The sequence below is a fragment of the Filicampus tigris genome, chromosome 20, assembly GCF_054856515.1.
Source record: "Filicampus tigris isolate MCC_2025a chromosome 20, RoL_Ftig_1.0, whole genome shotgun sequence".
Taxonomy (NCBI): Eukaryota; Metazoa; Chordata; class Actinopteri; order Syngnathiformes; family Syngnathidae; genus Filicampus; species Filicampus tigris.
The window spans coordinates 10,566,051-10,586,047 of NC_141236.1; the positions used below are offsets into that span (position 1 = coordinate 10,566,051).

General features: G+C 48.4%; 1 protein-coding gene across 13 annotated transcripts in view; it reads left to right on the forward strand.

The window, feature by feature from the left end:
* The window catches only part of epb41l2 (erythrocyte membrane protein band 4.1-like 2), a 33,030-nt gene that overhangs the window by 11,084 nt on the left and 1,949 nt on the right, over window positions 1-19,997 (forward strand). For 3 of the 13 annotated variants that reach the window (XM_086019174.1, XM_086019176.1, XM_086019175.1), the window contains exons 4-22: window positions 753-983; window positions 2,410-2,514; window positions 2,722-2,764; window positions 3,819-3,894; window positions 4,830-4,926; window positions 5,206-5,330; window positions 5,401-5,488; window positions 6,668-6,820; window positions 7,776-7,873; window positions 7,961-8,133; window positions 8,675-8,760; window positions 12,681-12,740; window positions 14,750-14,917; window positions 15,681-15,755; window positions 16,048-16,524; window positions 18,350-18,478; window positions 18,692-18,790; window positions 18,858-18,938; window positions 19,881-19,995. In XM_086019174.1, the coding sequence (XP_085875300.1) occupies window positions 753-983; window positions 2,410-2,514; window positions 2,722-2,764; window positions 3,819-3,894; window positions 4,830-4,926; window positions 5,206-5,330; window positions 5,401-5,488; window positions 6,668-6,820; window positions 7,776-7,873; window positions 7,961-8,133; window positions 8,675-8,760; window positions 12,681-12,740; window positions 14,750-14,917; window positions 15,681-15,755; window positions 16,048-16,524; window positions 18,350-18,478; window positions 18,692-18,790; window positions 18,858-18,938; window positions 19,881-19,985 (2,469 nt within the window). In that variant the 3' untranslated portion in view covers window positions 19,986-19,995. Of the gene's footprint in view, window positions 1-752; window positions 984-2,409; window positions 2,515-2,721; window positions 2,765-3,818; window positions 3,895-4,829; window positions 4,927-5,205; window positions 5,331-5,400; window positions 5,489-6,667; window positions 6,821-7,775; window positions 7,874-7,960; window positions 8,134-8,674; window positions 8,763-9,994; window positions 12,069-12,680; window positions 12,741-14,749; window positions 14,918-15,680; window positions 15,756-16,047; window positions 16,525-18,349; window positions 18,479-18,691; window positions 18,791-18,857; window positions 18,939-19,880; window positions 19,996-19,997 lie in introns of those variants that run through there. The other 10 variants (XM_086019184.1, XM_086019178.1, XM_086019181.1 and 7 more) reach the window with 10 other exon arrangements.

Genomic DNA, 19,997 nt, shown 5'->3' on the forward strand with positions numbered 1-19,997 from the left:
GATGCATTCAAGTCGCTTTCACTTGCTCTCCCTTGCCTAAGACGTTATGCCGCACAGAAGTCAGGGTAAGGTGATAAACGGTTAATAAATGACACATCTCCACATTTGAGAAATACGTTGTTCTCATTTCTGGATGTTTTCAGCAATTCCAGAATCACCAAACACGTTTAATACATGTAAACATGAGTACGACTTTATTGGCTTTGTTTGGTTCGGTGGCGGTTCAGTTTGACGAATGGGCCGTGTTGAAAGGTTTCAAATCTCTTTAACGGCTCAGCAATTAACCCGGATGATCTCCATTACAATATAAAAAGTGAAGATGGAAAAAAAAAAAAAAAACACGTCTGTGGGTTTAAGTGCTGGTAATTACTGCTGCGCCAGGCCTGCAGTTTGCAGCAGCCCACACAGTCGAAACCACAAGTGAGATAATCAGGGGGAAGTTGTCATAAGAGTCAGCCGGCAATTTTGTTTTGCCGAGGTGCTTTCGACCACAGCCAGGCATGGGGAACTGTTATTTTATTTTATTTTTTTTATTTTTGGAGATTTGCCATAAATATCAAATAAACTCACGAGCGCTCAAGCCCACCCTCCCGCTCAGTGGTCCCAATGAGCCACCCGGGCCCACCCTGTGACATCAGCCTCAGTCGGCGAGCCAAAAAGCGCCGCCCGCCCCGCACTTTTCTGCGAGCGCGCGCGAGGACGAAGCGCTCCAGAGGCCTTGCCACCATCTTTCCCCTCCTCTGTTTTTCCAGCCTGCCGGGGAAGAGAACGGCGAGGAGAAAAGCGTGCAGGCCACCAAAGCCGCAGGTGAGGGAGCAGCCGAGGAGGAGCGGAAGGAGGAGGAGAAGGAGCCGGCGCAGGCAGGCCGGGGCCAGACCTCCATTTTCCAGTCGCCGCTGCGCTTGGTGAGGAAGAGCAAGATGAAGCTGGTGGTGTGTCACGTCACCCTCCTGGACGGCTCCGACTTCGCCTGCGAGGTGGAGGTGAGGCAAGGTGGCCACGCTTTTCTTTTCTCAGCCGTCGATGATGTCATCGCCGAGTGGGGGCTCTATCGACTTTCGGAGCGGCCGCTCGCATTGTTTGGGTGCGGGCTGGGGGATCAATCCAGACTAAAGCAGAGTTTGGTGCTGCTGGGGTGGGCTGTGGGAGGAGCGTGCACACACACACACACACACACACACACACACATTTAGCAGATTATGTGAGGGGATGCAAGGGACCCCCCCCCCCCCCCACTAGATTAGTTTCCGGCATTTGCGGCTTACTCCTAAACACAGACGGTGGATTGGTAGCTTGTGACGGTGCTGAAAAATGCTCATCAGCAATTTGAGCCAAAGAGCCCAAATGACACAAACCAGACAAAATAATCAAAATAGTATCCGCAAAATGTACAGTGTGCCAACGCCCAGCGTCTACTGTTGCTTCAACACAAGGCGCTTTGTCCTGCAACAGATGATGCTGATACCGCAACAACTGCTATTGTCCCAAACACACACACACACACGCACGCGCGCACACTCACGCACGCACACGCAGGCATCCATCCACACGCTGGCATGGCGAGGCAGAAAGATGCCCGGTGCATTCTGGAGACGAACCTCCAAATTTTGCTAAATGCTGCTTGAAGGTGCAGCGCGCGCACTGCAGTGTGACAGAGCGATGTCATTGGCTTGCGCGCCGGACCGAATAGAAGAACATACCGCAGATGTTTTCTGCTGGAAGAAAAAGAGAAGCGGCCTTTCATTCCACATTGCCTCCTCTTTCCTCGCGCTGCACTGCCCGTCTTGAAAGTCTCGATGGAATGCAAGCGCTCAACACGCACACACATTATTTTCATCATTTCATTCTTTGTCCTTCACCCCCCGCCCCCCCCCCCCCCCCCCCCCACCCGCTTGCTTTCTGTCTGACCTTCTGCCTGTGTAAAGGTCACTGTAGCCTATGGTTGTGTGTGTGTGAGTGCATTTTTGGCGGATGTGTGGCTAAATGTCATTGTCATTGCTCAGTGTGGAGGATTTTACAGTCCTCTCGGTGGAATGCGACCCGGAGCACATGTTGAGGAGACAGAGGTGCATTGATGCAGACGCTCCTCAGGAAGGGAACCGCACATACCAAAACGTATCAACGGTCTTAAATGGTGTCAAGAAAGGCAAACTAAATCCATCATCCTTTTTTTTTTTTTTTGATACATTTTTTGAGGGGCTTTTTTGAAAACAGATTTTGGTGCTCTAAAATATTTCTAAGTATTAGAAATATAAGTAACGCCTCGAGGCCAACAACGAGGCGTTCTAAACACAACAGGAGATTCAACTACAAATTAAAAAAAAAAAAAAGTAGACAAATAATAAAAGTGATAGATATGTGAATTTATCTGGAGAGTTGTATTTTGTTGTTCCTTCTTTCTTCCGACAGAAACGCGCCAAGGGTCTCTTCCTGTTCTTCAAGGTGTGCGAGCACCTGAATCTGCTGGAGAAGGACTACTTTGGTCTGACGTACACGGACCACCACGAACACAAGGTACTTTTCACCTTGACGGCCACACACAAAATTGGCTTGCTATGTATGATCCAGAACAGTGGGCGCCGAGTCGCCCGTTCACTCACTCGAGCAGTTTACTTGCGGCGAAGGCCGTCACGACCGTCGGCGTGAGCGAGCAAATTTTCAGTCAGTCGGGCCCGGTGTGTAACTCGAAAGTGTCTCACACATCTTTGTCTTTGCCCACAGTGCTGGTTGGACCCCACCAAGGAAATCAAGAGACAAATCCGCAGTAAGTTCCATTTTTCAAGCCCTCACTTTTTATTTGAAAAGAATGTACTTTGACAGACATTTTGGGGATGTTGCCGCATGTGGGTGTGTCCTTGCGTAAAAGTCAGCAGCGCCAAAATGGCAGGTTTGATACAGTCGTGCGCTGAATTACAGTCAGTTAAAGCCGAAGTCAACCAAAGATTTTTTTTTCAACAATATGTTGCCAGCAGGCCCACTTTGTGGAATATAAATTAAGCAGCAAAATGCACTCGTTTTTAACCATCTCTCTGGGCGGCCATTTTGTCTTCCGTCGACTGAAAATGACATCACAACTGCTCACAACAACCAATCACGGTTCTGTGTTTTGAATCTGAGCCGTGATTGGTCGATTGGTCGCTTAACTTATCTTCCACACACGCAAAATTAATCAGAAAGCCGTGTTTCAACTAGTGGGCCTGCTGGGAACATATTCTTGGAAAAAAAATATGTTTGGGTTGACCTCCGCTTTAATGCCTGAGCGTCACAACACGATCGGCATCCAGAAGTTTGAATTGTTTTGGAAACGGTGATTTTGAAGCTCAGCTAAAAATCGGCTTGTCATGCACAACGGAGCAAAGTCAAAATGGGCTTTGTTGACCCAAAACTTATTTCATATGCGCAAAATAATCTTGTTTTTTTTCCTCTTTTTTTTCCCAAAACAAAAAGACAGAATGAAAAGGACTTGTGTTAAGTTGTGCTGAAATGATTTCCACCATTTGTGCCTTGGTGGACGATGACGCGTTGCTATTGGATGAAGCCAGAAGAGCGTTATACAATACCGGCCGTTTCGTTTGTGTTTGTGTTGACGCTCGCGTGCGAGATGCATCGGGCTTAGCGACGTCCAAAAGCTGCTCTTTGCCCTCGCTCCAACCCGCCTCGCTCTCCCCTGTCCGAAACACACACACACACACACACTCACACAGATGGGAGGAGGCAGGCCAGATGGAACCGCAGACGACCCCGTCCACCAAAAAAAATCTCCGATTTCCGTCCCCCGTTTCTTGATGTCTTGTTAACTCTTTCACATGTGTCCTTAGGTAACAACTGGCAGTTTGCATTCAACGTCAAGTTCTACCCACCTGACCCCTCGCTGCTCACTGAAGATATCACAAGGTGAGCGCTTCACATGAACGCTGCGTGAAAACGGATTCCACATCCACACTCAATGCAAACAAACAGTCCGGGGGACGGGGGACGCCTGGGATCGGCTCCAGTTAAGCGGTCGAGTCAAAGTTTCTTTGCACTTCGGCTTCCTCTCTGCGACGTGCGCACACTCGCGGCCAACAACGAGGCGCTCTAAATCGGTCACGCCAGCCCCGAAGCTAAGTTTGCTGAAATTGTTTTATAGTGGCCTCTGGCAATTATCTTCAAACATGTAGAAGGTGTTTAGACACAACATTTGGAGTTCTCTTTAAACTGCATTCTTCCAAGTCTGAAAAGAAATTGAAAGCAGCACTGTGTTTGCCCACTGAAGAGAACCCGAGTGAGCGGATGGTTGCCACTTAAGCGCTTTATTGCCTTTTAGGAAAGACTTTGCCCTTTTATCATAACCAGGATCCAGAACCGGCTCCTTCCCGATGACTCCCCCCTGTGCCGTTTGAATTCTGTCACTCACTTTCAAAGCTCCATTTGGATAATGAGTCGCTCCACTTAAGGCTGTCCAGCATCCACAACAACAATTCAGCGACGGCAAGTTTAGCGAACGTTACGCAACTGACTTTCGGCACGCCGCCGTGGAGGATTAAGCAGCGAGGTTATCCCGACCAGTCGTCATACTCTGAAAATTATACAAACAAACAAAGCGCCCCCTGCTAATGTTTAATCCTCACCCGCGTTCTCCGTTTGGCTGACGCAGTGCCGCAGAACAGTTTTTTTTTAGTTTTCACCTATTTTTTGGGCTCTTAAAATGTGGTTGTGTTGGATTAAAAAAAAAAAAAAAGGCAAACTATTAGGCCGTACCTGTCCCAAAGTAGCCGTGCATTTTCGTCGTGAATCCACCAACTCTGCCCAAGTCCAAACTACTAACTGACGGTGTTTCTCTTGTCAAGGTACCTGTTGTGTCTGCAGCTCCGCGAAGACGTGGCAACCGGTCGCCTGCCTTGCTCGTTTGTCACTCACGCTCTCCTGGGCTCGTACACACTGCAGGTAAAGTTGATGACGGCGTGCATGAAGTGACGCAATTCCAATGTTTTGCTCTCAAATGGCGCAAGCAGAGCAGCATCAATATAAATAATGTGGACACGGAATCAGGCTTTGTCCAAATAAATAAAAAGACAATGCAACGTCTGCCAAAGCCAGCGCAGCCTAAATCTTATCATTAATTCATTAAAAAACATCCGCTGTGAATATACAAACAAATCGGTGGTATCAGTTCATTGTACTCATGAAATGGAAATTGTGCAATCTTGTCATTCGATTCCACAGGCCGAATTTGGCGACTACGAACCCGAGCAGCCTCGGCCTCTGGACTACATCAGCCAGCTGACGTTTGCCCCCAATCAGAGCAAAGAGATGGAAGAGAAGATTTTGGAGCTGCACAAGTCGCACAAGTAAGATGAAAGCATCGTTACGTTCATGTGCAGGCACGGTCGCGGATTGCTAAATTTCGCCGACTTTCAGGGGAATGACACCGGCGCAGGCCGACGCACAGTTTCTGGAAAACGCCAAGAAGTTGTCCATGTACGGGGTGGACCTGCACCACGCAAAGGTACAAAAAAAAACAAACCCTCGCGACTTTCTTCATCGATGTGTGTGTCTCAGCTGTGCAAACACTTGAAAGAAGGCCATGGGAGATTGGGGAATTTGCCCACCTCCCCGTCCGGGCTAGCAGGGGCAACAGCCGGCGCGTTCCCACGTGTGTCGCCATCGCCATCACGTTTGCCTTTGTGCCGGAAAAACAGAGGGGGAAAATATTCACGAGAGAGGGAGATGGCAGGCTTAAAATAGAAAAGAGAGGATGTGAGATGGAGGACAAGTCGCTGGGGTGAGTGAGGCCTTGAAAGAGAGAAAAAGGCGGGCGCTCTTCAAAAAAAAAGGGCACGCTCCCATTAGTAGCATGGATGGGAGTTTTTTTTTTGTTTTTGTGCGGCATTCCACTGTCCAAATATTCCAAAGCAGCAGACAGGAAGTCTGTTTTGCCTTGTGTTGCCATGGCCACAGATGAAACACAAAAATGACTCTGTAGTTAAAGCGAGAGATCGATGAGCTACTGACGGTTTGGAAAGGCTCTGGGACCTGCAAGTGTGTGTGTGTGTGTGTGTGTGCGTGTGTGTCCATTATCTACCTATTGCAAACTCCCTCCATTAGCAACAGACCCCCCCGTGTTAAGTCAATACCCCATTGACCATTACCAGATGGCTTCCGACTTAAAAGCTTTGCACCGCGTTAGCCTGCCAAGCTAACCACGTTAGCGTCGAATAATGAAGTTTGCGTCCAGACTGCTGCTAACAAAATCACAAGAGGATACTCTTCCACGTTTACGTACACTGGTACATTGACTTTCCAGTTGAAATGAACTCAGAACTTTCCTTTCGAAACACATTCGACATGTTTCAAGCTCATTCCTGGAAAAAGTGAGAACGAAGCAGCCCAACTACTTTTGAACTTGGGCGCATTTGATAGTTTTAGCAGTTACCTAATTCTGCACTTCGCTAGCTAGCCCTGGGATGGTCTGCTGCTTTAGCCTCTTTGGAGCGCCTCGTTGTCGTCCCCGAGTGCTTGCATGTCACGCAGAGAAACCAGAAAGAGTAAGAAAGGGGGGGGGGCAGTTGAGCATTTATACCGGTGTATCAGGTTGACGGGCATTCTTGCAAGTGTTCTCATAGGGACACTCACAAATTGGGACACTCGAGGTATCAAACGTCATTTCGAATGTATCCCGTTGCAGGATTCGGAGGGCGTGGACATCATGCTGGGAGTGTGCGCCAACGGACTCTTGGTCTACAAGGACCGGCTTCGGATAAATCGCTTTGCTTGGCCCAAAATCCTCAAAATTTCCTACAAGAGGAACAACTTCTACATCAAGATCAGACCTGGAGAGGTATGAAAAGACGCTGTGAGCAGCGCTGACTCACTGCCTGGCTCCAGTTGAAAGTCATCAAAGTGCTTTTCTCACTATGGCGACACATACCGTGTTCATACGATACTTTCACATACTCGATGTATATGTGAGGTGCATAAACCCGTCCAACTTTCAAGTTTGGGCATTTCTTATCCTCATAATCGTGACAAGACAAGATTCACCTCCTAGTCTTGATCATCTACTCAAAAGCTGTGCTGATCTCAAATCCAAAGCCAAGCAACGGGGCCACCTATAGGGATATGTTTGTCACTACAGTGGTTTACAAACCTGAATTTGACAGACAAGCTGGGTGAGACCTTGGTGCTGCCAAGTTGAACTCAGACTTGCCTTTGTATTGTGAAAATCAATGAAAAACAATTGCTTAAAGGTGTCAACCCAAACATTTTTTTTTCAAGAATATGTTCTATGGAAGCCTACTAATTGAAACTGGGCACTCTGAAAAATATTGCGTTTGTGGAATATGAGTTAATCCACCCGTTTTCAGCCATCTCTGGGGGTGGCCATTTTGTCACTGCTTGACTGAAAATGACATCAAAACTGCTCAGGGCTCAGGTAACGACCAATCACGGCTGACCTGTTTTCTGAAGCTGAGCCGTGATTGGTCATTACCTGAGCCCTGGGCAGTTGTGATGTCATTTTCAGTCGAGACAAGTGACAAAATGGCCGCCCCTGAGACGGCTAAAAAGGGGTGCGTTTTGCTGCTTGACTCATATTCCAGAAACGCAATATTCATCAGAATGCCGTGTTTCAACTAGTGGGCCTGCTGGGAGCGTATTCTTGAAAAAAATATGTGCGGTTTTATTTCCTCTTTAAACAATTCAGAATCTCATTGTCATCGAGTAGCGCAATTCATTGACTCTGCGGCCGTTGAGGCTAACCCCATTTAAAAAAAAAAAAAAAAAAATTCTGACAGACGGAGCAATTTGAGAGCACCGTGGGGTTCAAACTCCAGAATCACCGCTCCGCCAAACGGCTGTGGAAAGTCTGCGTGGAGAACCACAGCTTCTTCAGGTAGGAAAAAAAAAAAAAAAAAGGACAACAAAAAAAGCCAAACACTCCTCTAATGTCAGGAGAGTCAATTGCGTTTCCATTTTGCAGGCTCAACACCCCAGAGCCGCCCACCACTCCGCGCTTCTTGACTCTGGGCTCCAAGTTCCGTTACAGCGGGCGCACGCAGACCCAAACCCGCCTGGCCAGCACCCTCATCGACCGGCCCGCGCCCGCTTTTGAGCGCACGTCCTCGAAGCGCATCAGCCGCAGTCTGGATGGAGGTAACCCGCGCGCGCCCGTGGCAGGCGCGGCTGGCTTGTGTTTGGAAGTATATTTTACGCCGTCTGAGCAGATACAGGAAATAGCCGCAGCTGTTTCCTGTCACACGGCGACAGAGATGAAAAAGATTCTCCAAGAAAGAGGGCCCCGACGCGGAAATGAATGCAGCGTGCCAAATTCCTCTTTGATGCAAACCTTGCATGGTCAGGGCATCATTTGCTCTGCAAAATGTTACAGTTATCTTCGGAAAGTATCACGCACCTGTTTTTTTTTTGTGTGGCTTTGACAGTTAGGACTGACTTGGCGCTTACAAGCCGTGTGCGACGTTGCCCCCAGCTGGACGAGCTTAGTAGCGCAGCTCAGTAGTTGACTCGCACGGAAAGTTGCGGGCGCTGCAAAGCTTTAATTTGACAAACTCGAAGGGTAGGAACAGTTTGCGAAACGAGTAGTAGGCCAAAGGTTTGCCGCACTTGACCGTGTTGGAATGAAAGTGTGCAGGGATTAGTGTTTTGTCTGAATCTCCCGATGCTTGTGTCTCCTCAGCCCCGATGATCAGCATAACAGAGGCCGGCCGCGACGCCACGGAGAACGGGCGCGAACCTCACCTGGAGCTGCACTCTGACTCCAAGGTGTGTTTGGCCTCATATTCCGCAACAGGTTCAGTGACACGTGCGTTTATTGATGTTGCTGGCCGGGCTCCACTTTGCCACACTGTAGGATTGAGACTTTTTTTTTTTTTTGTATTTCTGGGTTCTTATGTTGACTTTAACATGAGACAGGACTCTTGCCTCCAAGAGTGTGTGTGCGTGTGTGTGTGTGTGTGAGACAAATAAGACCTCATGTTCTCAGCCAATGTTTGCCATACATAGCTAATGTGGGCATTGTCAGCTTGGCAGGTTGCACACACGTTTTTTTTTTTTTTTTTTTTTGCGCCCAGAGAAATTCACAGTAAATCGGTGGTCCGTATTGGTTCTGCATGCCCCCCTATTTAACCACCCACTTGCCACTTGCCCCTTTTCACTTGTATGGTTTTCCTCCCTTCCAAACCTTCACACTCAACACGCTCTTTCCAAGCAGTTGTCGTTTAGTGGTTGCCTCCTTTTGACAGAAGTCGGGTTTCCCTCCATGTACTGAGATGCACCTGGTTCTACGAGATCAAACAGTATCAAAATTTTCACTTTAGTTGCCCACAAAGTAAGCCTTGTAAGATTTTAAATTACCGGTAGACGAAGAGACGAACGTTTGGCACCGGCGCACCCAATTTTGTTTCTTTGCTGTCCAAGCATGCAAAGTTAGGCACGCCCAAATTTCCCACTGCCTCGTTTTTTTTTTTCGACTGCATAAAAAGTATCACGATACATCGCGATTCGATATTTTTTCCCAGCCCAAATAAATAACATATCTGAATTTTTTTTCGGGCTCTGTTCACAAAATTGCACTTCAGCAAATATTCAAATTCACAGACACATTTCCAGATATGGGCAGCTGTGAAAAATGTCAACGTGGTTGTGCAATTTCACACTTGATGAGCGGCCAGGCACTCAAGACACCCGACCGATTGTATAGAAGCAATATCAAAATCAATTTTCCATGAAACGTCTGCTTTCATCTTCACGTAGTGGGTGCTCCCTCATTTGCATATTGGGAAGGAAGCCCGGCCACCGCTGCACGAATCTGCCCTGCCGTGCTCATGTTGAACCTTTTTTTGTGCCGTTGTTGTTCACTAACGTTGTCTCTTTCCCCCCCCCTCTCTGTTTTTTTCCCCCTCCACTCACTCTCGTCGTCACTTTCGCACGCGTATGTTGGGCACAATTCCCTGCAAATATCGACTTTTTCCTCCCACGCGGGCTCCTCCTCCATCAGTCCATCTTCATGTTCCCTCTTTCTTTCTCCTCGTTATCTTCCCTCTCCTCCACCCCGCCGTCGCTCGACTCCATCTCCGAGCTGGAGCGCGGCCTGTCCGACATCTCCGAGGACGGCGACCTCGCCGACGAGGCGGCCGCCCCGGACGTGGAAGCGCTCGCGCGCCGACAGACGCCTCCCTCGTCGCCGCCCGCGCGCCGCCCTCAGTCTCGGGCCTGGGAGGCCGCGGCCTGGGAGGCAGAAGGGGGCGGGGCCCAGGGAAGCTGCAGGTGGCGCTCGCTGAGGGCCGCGGCTCGATGCGTCTTTCTGGTGCTCAGCTTCCGCTCCTTGCTGGACAAGAGCGCCAAAACGAAGCCGTTTTGCGTCGGGGCTGTAACGGGGAGGCTGGCCGCCGCGATTTGCGAGACGGCTCACGGAGTCAAGATTTTTATCGCGGCGAGAGCCGGGAGCGTCGTCGCGGTGTCGAGATTACGTCAATTGAAGCACAGCCTCGCCTCCGAGTTGATTCAGCTACAGGCCAGATTTTCCAGCGCGCGGCCGTGCTTGCCTCTCGTTTCCTTCCCTCACCGTCCGCCCCCTGCGCTGGTGACCTTAAGCGAGGTCCCCGCCCCGCCGGCGGCGCTCCCCCCCCGCTCCGCGGGCCAGTGGCTCGGCCGTCGGCTCTCCAAGCCCTCCCCGCTGCTGCTGCCCGGCCTCTTGGTGGCCTTCCTGCTGGCCGTCACGCTGACGGCCAGCCGCTCGCTGGCGCTGGCCCTGCTCTTGTCGGCGCCGCTGGGCCTGACGCTGTGCTACTTGGAGAGGCTGGCCTCCGGCCGCCGGAGGGCCCCGGGCCGGGAGCGTCCCGACGAGCGGGGCGCCCCCCCCGCCCCCGGATACGCCCCCGTGCGTCAGGCGCCACACCAGGACGCAGGAGATGTGCGATCCCGCCGCCTAGATGCTCACTTTGTCTCGCTAAGCTATCTTTTTGTTTTCCCTCTCTTCTTTTTCCGCTTTTTCACATCAAGTTGATACTACAGAAAATATAGGAGATCTAAAAGGATAATTTTTGACACTAGGATAGAATAGTAAAGGGAGAGTAACAGTATATGCAGAAGCAAAGGATTGTAACTAACGCGGCGCTATTAGCATTTGTCCACAAACGTACTCTAATAAGACTGCGAAATAGCAAATTGGAATCAGAGAAGACTTTATGTGTCTCTAAATGTATTTTTGACGCCGGTTTCAAAAATGCCTTGACTTTTTTCCTGGCACATCAGGCTTTTGAAATGTTTCATTTTTGGTTTTTGCCTTTGACCGATGAAAAGCTTGCGCAATACGGATTTGACCATGCCTTGGACTTTATCAGTGCATTTGTACTTCCGTATTACACAGTTTATTATTTATATATAGTTATTAGTAGTATCATCATGAAAAACTGCTGTGCTAGAAAACAAACAAGGACAAGGCTTGAATCTCTGATTACTTGAAAAAGAAAAGAGTAAAAATGTGTTGACCGGTGTAATTAATCAGCCAACAGGTCGTCCCCTTGAGCAAATAAACACCCCAGCTTCTATCGGATTTTCCCTCCCTATGACTGACGGTAGACCCAAATACCAGGAGCCGTGTCTCTTGCAGGACGGACGTGGCATCTGTAAAGCTGACATAACACGTAGAGTCAAATGTCCGTCAAAAAGGACCTATCACTACATCATGGCGGCTGTCATACGTGACCCAGTAATATTCGAATGACGTAACATTAATCCTATTATGAAACGTCGCATATCGTGTTGCTTGAATTAAGTATTCATTTTGCGGGGAAATATTTGTAAAAAAGAAATATTTCATATAAAATGGTGGCGTGCCGTAAAATATCCCTCAAATCGGACCTTTCGGTACATGTCACGCCGTACTTCTTGGCGAGCGAGCTCACTTCGCTGCGCTTCATGAATGCAAACAATCCCCATCATCCATTTCATTTGATTTGGACTTTCTTGGCGCCCCCTCCAAGCTCCATGATCATATCGCCATGGCAACGATGCCCCAGGTTAAGGAGGCGGACTCCAGCCCTGGCAGTATGGAAGCCCCGCCCGCCCAGGTCTGTAGGGGGAGGGGCTGTGTCTACCCAGCATGCTTTGCAGAGTGTGTTTTCAGACTTGATTCCAATGATTTCTTCTTTTTGTGTTTTGACGTTGCTATTGGAGCTTTTTGGTGGCATGCGAATCCGTTTTCGCATTCCAGACCTGCTTCTGCAATCTAGAAAGCAAAAGTCAAATGCTTTTTGGGTATGTGTGTGTGTGTGTGTCCATGTGAATGTGCGACTAGTTTTTATTGCAGAATGAGTCTGATGGGCACTTTGCCCTTCCGTTTGGGTCGCATGTTGCGCCTTCTCGTATGCTTGGAGTGGGTGACGAAATTCTGCCTTAGTGTGCTCTGTTGCCACCGATGTGTTTTCATGCGTACGTTCATCCAACCCCAGTTTGAGGTGGTGTCTTTTTACTTTATCTGTTATTTTTTTCACATGAAATGTTTATTTACTCAAAATGTAAAACGTATATTTTTTTTATCATTTGTTTATTTATGGCTGCTTTTCCACATTTATTTCAACGTGCATTCAGTTGAATTGGAGTGTTTATCAATTTCCTTTTGAAGGTATTCATTTTTTTTAATCATGTTTGGTTTCTATTTGTGCTGTATGTCCACCTTCCAGAGTCCAATGAGAGTGCGTGTGGATAATATTTATGTGAGGCACAGTAATTTGATGTTAGAGGTTGGTACTTCTGCGCCGTGCGATTGACGACCCACAATCAGAGCCTGCGGTGTTTTCTTGTGTGCTCGCCCCCCCCCCTCGGCGGCTCTGCCCGGCGCTCGATTGCGCCGGACTGGCACCGCTTCCCTCTCGCAGTCGCACTCGCAGGCTGTCATTTGCATGTGCGCTGTCTTTGTCCACGGCCGTTGTCCGACACGTTTGCGTTGCGAGAGCGTCGCAGGGTGCAATGGTCTGAAATTCACGCGATGGCCATTTTGGACAGCTGCACTTGGAGATGTAGAAATGACAAAGTGGTGGCAGTAGAACATGTAGGGGTGCGGATAGGAGTCGTTCCTTGGGAGGGGGCTAAGATATCTCAGGGATCTACGCAACAACAATTTTTTTTATGCACCCCCAAAATTATTCAGAAAAGGCTGATTTAAAAAAACATTATATGGTCCCTATGGGGGATGGAGGGAAACGTGGAAAAAAAATTCCCAGAAAAAAATGGGAAAATACCCAAAAGTCAGTTATCTGGTAAGGCACCTGAGGGGTCCAGGCATATATCTGTGGGGGCCAGTGCCCCTGCGGCTCCCCCCCTCTCGCTCCGCCACTCAACACACCGCAAGACGGTTAAAGCATTAAGTTGATTAATCGGTAATGGCACGTTTTGGTAACACGGACGCCTAGCTTAAGCATCAGCTGTTGGATCCCCGCTGAAAACAAAAAATTCTGTGCACAAAGTCATGTCCCACTTTTATTAACTTTGCTCGGACTGAAAAGAACCAAAAAAAAAATCCTCTCACGTCGCACATTGTTCTTAAGAGCTAGCTAGCTAGCTTTGGCTTTTCTATCAAAGCAATAGCTTTGCTCACGTTGTGAGCTAACTAGAAAATACGTTAGCTAACGATAACTGAAAAAATACACCCTTAGCTGTATGTTTTTATGTTATTCAAAATTAGGGAGTAAAAGTGGAAAATTCAGAAATCTATTTTTATTTTTTCGTTTTTTTTGTTGTTTTTTTTTTTTGCCACCACCACTTTGAATAAATTCGTCACTCCAAGCAGGCTAAGTCCTCACAATGGCTGCTTTGTGAACAGGCCGTTGTGCGTGAACCGTGCATGCGGAATGCTGTTCCGACCGAGGCCGCGGTCTGCAGTTGTGTTTTGACTTGGGCGTTTTGATGAGTGCTGCCCGCCTAACCCGACTAACCCTGCCTCAGTAACCCCCCCCACACACACAGGAGGAGACCTCCCTCCTCCTGCTGTCTGCTGATTGTCAAGTGATTTGCGGTTTGCTAACCAACTAAAACAACCAGAAATACACCGTCTTATGCAACATGGAGGTGATCGTGAGGCCGACGCGACATGGAAAAGTAGAAGCGCTCGATGGCAATCCTGAATTGAATCGACATAAATAAATACCAAACACCTTTTCTGATATTTCCCATTAGCATCAAAGAATGACGGAAATTGGATGGTAGTTGTTGCATAATCCCGTGTGGCTATGAATAAGATAAAATAACACTAGCTTTGGAAAAAAAAATTTTTTTTTAATGTAACAAATCAAATGAAGAAAATATGAGCCCCAACGTTTACACAAATAATATTTTCCGAGTATTTGTAAAAGTGATTTGATGAAATATTAGATTAGAAATAAAAAGAGGGAATACATTTTTTATTGGCGTATCGGCGTCCAAAGTGCCGGCCCGGACGTTTCAGGACAGATCACCTCCAATGCAAAGAAAAGAAAAGTCCATGTAAGAAGCTGGCCGACGCCCTGTTCCACTCTGGCCAGCGCACACCGTCGCCGTCGCCACAGCGGCAAGCAAAGCGACCCTCAGTGCACGGCCACAGTGAAATATGGCGTCGGTCTTGACAGCCGAATGTTCCCGTGACCAAATGTTCTCCCGTCCCTCTCTCTCCCGCCCTTCTTCCTGTCCTTTTGCTCTCCCCGCCTTCACCCCGACATCCCCCTCCCCCATCCAAACGTAACCTCCATCCACCCTCTGCCTCCCCCCGTCACATCAGGACCACGATAAGACCCAAGAGGACGTACTCAAACACCAGGCTAGCGTTAGCGAGCTCAAGCGCTCTTTTATGGAGGCGCCGCCTCCCTCGCCTCCGCCGCACAACCTGTGGGAGAAGCGCATCACCTCCTCTCCTGCCAGCAGCGCGCGCGTTCAGCAGCCCGCAGCGGTACGTGCCGTCCCCGCCCACCTTTTGCTTTCGTACACCGAAGAAAGCCGCCCTCAAAGCGCCGCTTTCCATTCTTTTCGTATTTAGTGGACAGTGTTTTTTTTGTTTGTTTTTTTTTTTCTCCAGCTGGATCAGATGACATTTTTTTGTGCTTCTCCTAACTAAGACTCGAGCGGCGAGGCGGGCAAAGTACGGCGCCAGGGGGCCACATGAGGCCCGCAAACAGTTTCTGACTGGCCCGCAAAGTAAAACATATGCGGTGCTTTTATTTTGAAAGTTATTTTGTGTTGCGTCTGCGGTGTCGACAACGTGGCGACGTCACTACATTACTAGCGTAGCGATTTATATATCGTCGCTGTCATGTGAGAAACTCTTATCTCCATTTTTTAATTATTTTCTTATTTTTACCTGAATCGTGTTTCCGTGTTACAGACATCGAATTAAGGTGAAAATTTAAAACGTCCAAAATTGGAGATAAGTGTTTTTTCACAGCACAGCGACGATATGCTTTTTCCGAAAATTATTTCGAAATAACGCAGACCGTTTATTTTTGACCTCAAAGGTCATTTTCGAAGTGTCTGGGATATGTTGTGGAAATCTTTCCAGCAGCCTTTATCCCCCCCCTCCCCTCCCGCATCTCAATGCTCCTGCGATGATGCATTTCACACAGCCTGCGGACGCCGGAGCGACCGAGTAATACCGTGTGAAAGTTGGGCGTGTGATTGACGTGTGCGCCGGCTCCCTGTGTGTGTGTGTGACGCAGGTGTCCGTAACAGAAGCAGCAGCAGCAACCGCACCTTCGGCAGCAGATAACAGTGACACCAAAGAAGCCATCAAGGTGCACTAACCTTCACTCCCGTTCTTTTTCCATCCCATGCAGCTTGCCATCTGCACGACGCCCATCAAAATGTCCTCTTCTTTTTTTCTTTTACCTCTGTGTGTGTCCACAGTGGAACACATTCCCTGTGACCTTTTTTCTTTCTTTTTTTTTTTTTTCCCTCCATACTTTTATGTCCAATGATCATATTTTGCTTTTGTTTTTGTCTCCCATGCTGTGTATGTGTGTGCGCGCCTCATTTTGTCTTTGTGCGCTACGTGTTACACTCGTGTGTGCGTGCGTGTGTGTTTAGACGACGGAAGTTGAAATTGAAGAAACGGTTGTGGTGCGAGAGATTTCCGCCAAAGCCGTCGTGCCGGAGGAGCACGCGCGGGCAGCGAACGCGGAAGAAGGTGCGCAGAAGAAGATGAAGCAGCGCCAGAGCGTTTCGTCAGACAGCGAAAGCGACGGGGAGGCGGAATATCACCCCAACGTGCCCGTGTCCATCTCCCGCACTCAAATCCCCGAGGAGGGAGAGGAAGAAGAGGAGCAGGAGGAGAAGTTGGCAGAGCTGAGCCGGCCCGCCCGATCCGCAGAGGCGGAGCAAGAGAAGAAAGAAGCGGAAGAGGCCACGCCCGCGGCCACGCCCGCCGAAGCTCCCAACGGTCCAACGCGGCAGCAAGAGGCCGACGCCCGGCCGGTGGTTCCCGCGCACCAAGCGGAAGTGCCCAAAGTGAACGGCGAGGCCGCGGTGGTGGATGCGCGTCCGCAGGTTATTTGTTGCTCTCAGGTAAAGTCGGGGGGGCCGCCACCCGCCGAGCTTTGCCGGCTCAGCAGAACCCCGCCGAAACACGCTCTCTTCCTTCCCGCTTCCCACCGGTGTCGCTCTCCTTCCTGCTTCGGCCTCAATATTTTTAGGCCCTGTGTGCTTCCTTCAAATCTTTACCAAGACAACATGAAAAGTCCTGCAAGCGTCTTTCAAGAGTCACGACATAAACGTTCTGTATCATATTTGAGGTATTTTATTGCTACAAATAGTCTCTTTAACAAAATTGCCTTGTCAGAGCCCTAACAGAAGGCCCGGCATTTAAACACCTTCAAACACTCTTAAAATTATTCAATAGCACTTGTTCTGGGAGACTAAAACAAGAGGCAAAGTGTGCTTGCTTCAAGCTGTTTGTCACCCCCAGCTGAACTTTGCTGTAAAAACTGACAAACAAAACAAAAGGGAATTAATATGTTGTGCATTTAAGCACCAACGTGTTTCATTAAACCAAAAGGCTGTTAGCTCAATGCTAACACGTAATGTGAAACTCAATAGGCAGGCTAACAGAGATTAGCATCAATATAGCGGTAATTAGAAACAACAACTTTACCACACAGATGCAGCAGCAACACATACCTTTACAAATCCACGAAAAAGGACATTTTAGGAAAATTCTTTTTTACCCCCTCACAACATATTTAAACTTCTAAAATTCAGTTCTTGAAGTTTACTGTCAAACTCACCCGTCCAACAAAATGATTTGAACATTTCAGATTCAAACACTGAATGATGAATATAACACCGTCGAATAAAAGTCTGCTAGCTTAATGCTAACATATAATGCGAAACACCATAGACGGGCTAATTGAAATGAGTACTGTCATTCATTCATTCACCTTTCAGACAATTGCTGCTTTCTTGACAATTGCCAACACATACAAACAGAAGAAGCGCGCCTCTGTTACGGCGCTGATCCCATCGCCCAAGCTGGACATTTTCCGCCGTTCTCCATTGGGCAGAAAAATGCTGGCTCGCTCGCCGCCGTGCATTTGCGTGTTGTGACGTCCCAACGGGGCACGTTCAGTGCATGATGCTTCTTTTGAGGCCGCTAGTTGTGTGGTGGTCGACCACGTGTTGGCGTGTCCGTTGCGTGTTCGGCTGGCGCCGCATGACGACACCAAAGATTTTGCTGCTCGTTCATCTGCCGCTCTCAATTCTGCGCTGTTGTGTTTCGTGTCGTTGCCTTGCAGGCGAGCCGGCCCACGCCCTGAAATGTGACTTTGGGGACCTCGATTTCTGACAGACTATCGATCAAGCATTGTTGAATTTGACCGTTGGTTTTAAGCAGGTGTTTGGTTGGCTTGGGTCGGCTCGGCTGTGCCACAATTGTGACTCGTGTGATGTTTGTATAGTTGTGTGTGTGTGTGTGTGTGTGTGTGTGTGTGCTGTGGAAAAGCTCCCTCACTTCCCTTTCAATAAGATCAATGCTGCTGTCAGAAGGTAACACAAATAACTAATACTAAAAGAAGTCCCATTGCTAATAAAGCACTGAAGGCCAGATTAGGTTGACATGGTAACACAAAGAGGCTGAAATCCGATTGGACAAAAAAAAAAAACAGGGAAACAGAAATACTGGAAGCAGTGTAGAGTACGCTGTTTGGAATAAATGAATACAACTTGACGTAGCAAAGTTTTGGTTGCAAATGTAGGTCGGCGCGTGTGTTAAGAGGAAATATTGAATAGGAAGTGCCCCCCCAACTCCCAAACAGTGTTTGCTCTTCCTAACAAGCTTTTTTTTTTTTTTTAATGTATTAACCCGCCTTCCATGTCTCTGTCGTCCCTTAACCAGCCGCCCGTGGTTAAGACCGAAATGGTGACAATATCGGACACGTTCGCGGCGCAGAAGACCGAGATCGCGACCAAGGAAGTGCCCATCGTGCACACGGAAACCAAGACCATCACATACGAGGCCGCACAGGTGCACATACAGAGGCACATCATCATCATCATCATCATCATCAATCTTGTGTGCATGTTGCAAGGCTTGAGTCTTCCCTCCAGACTGCAAATGACAGAGATTCATTCCTTCTCCCGCAGGAAGAAAAGTTGTTCAGGAACAACACAAATGATGTCGGTTTTTTTTTGTTTGTTTTGTTTAGTTTGTTTTCCTCACGCTTGTGTTTTGTTGCAGCTGGACGGAAGCGGCGACGGAGAGCCCGGAGTTCTGATGACGGCTCAGACAATCACCTCGGAATCTTTATGCACCACCACCACCACGCACATCACCAAGGTACGCGCGCGCAGATGATGTCATTTTACAACCAGCATGAATGTGTCTTATGAACGCAATTGTGCAGACGTTAAAGGGCGGCCTGTCGGAGACCAGGATCGAGAAGCGCATCGTCATTACCGGCGACTGCGACATCGACCACGACGAGGTCAGTGATGAGGCTTTTGTTTCCCCCAAACGGCCTTATTTGATATTGTTATGCAGTCAAAGTCAGGTGAAACAAAATTACGGGAAACGATTGGAAACCTGAGCGCTCGATAGACGAGACACCTCTGGCGACATGTGGAGCATGTTGCTCTCGGTGACCACATTCCTTTCCATGACCTTTGAGTCCGACTCCATATTCTCGTGGGCTACGAGCTCAAGAATATGCCGTATTTGCTCAAAAGGTGGCTAGTCCTCGATTCAAACCCAGAACCTCACAAGTGTGAGGCGAGGCGGGCATGCTCGCCACTAGGGCGCTGTGCTCTCCGCTTGCCTTTTCCCATCAGTGGCAAATGTGTCGTCACCTCACTTGACAGACGCAAACAGGCGTTAAAAATCAACTACTGAGGACTTTGTTGCCATCCAAAACAGCAGCACCTATGCATGTAAAAAGTACCCTGGATGATTTATAAAGTATGGAGTCCAACCATAATTTAAAAAAAACCAAAAAGGTTTTCATAAGGTCAATTTTGACCTATTGCAGGTCATTCTACTGTACAATATATGCACACTATATTGTTGTATAAGTTACCACTTGCGTAAATACGGTATGCTGAGATCTGCATGTCCCCCCCACTGCTTTGTTATTCTTTTATTAAATGTAAGCGCTTTCAGGAGTCTTACATTTCTACATATAACATATTCAGCTCTTTTTTTTTTTACTTTGGAATGCGCTTTATTTTGAAATGTTCCCAGCTGATGTCCACGCTGGCCATTTTCAAAGCGAAATGGCACACGTAACGGCGATGGCACATCTGGCTTCCGTTGTCATTATTCTTTATGTTTTTGTGTTGTCAACCACCCCCCTCTCCCGCTTTTTTGTTTTGTCACCTTGGCTGCTCGGTGCTCGCCGCCGCCTCTTTGTGGCCGCGACCCGCTACTGCAGGCTCTGGCCCAGGCCATTAAAGAGGCCAAAGAGCAACATCCTGACATGTCTGTCACCAGAGTGGTGGTTCATAAAGAGACCGAACTGGCCGAAGAGGAGGATTGACGCAACTCAGGT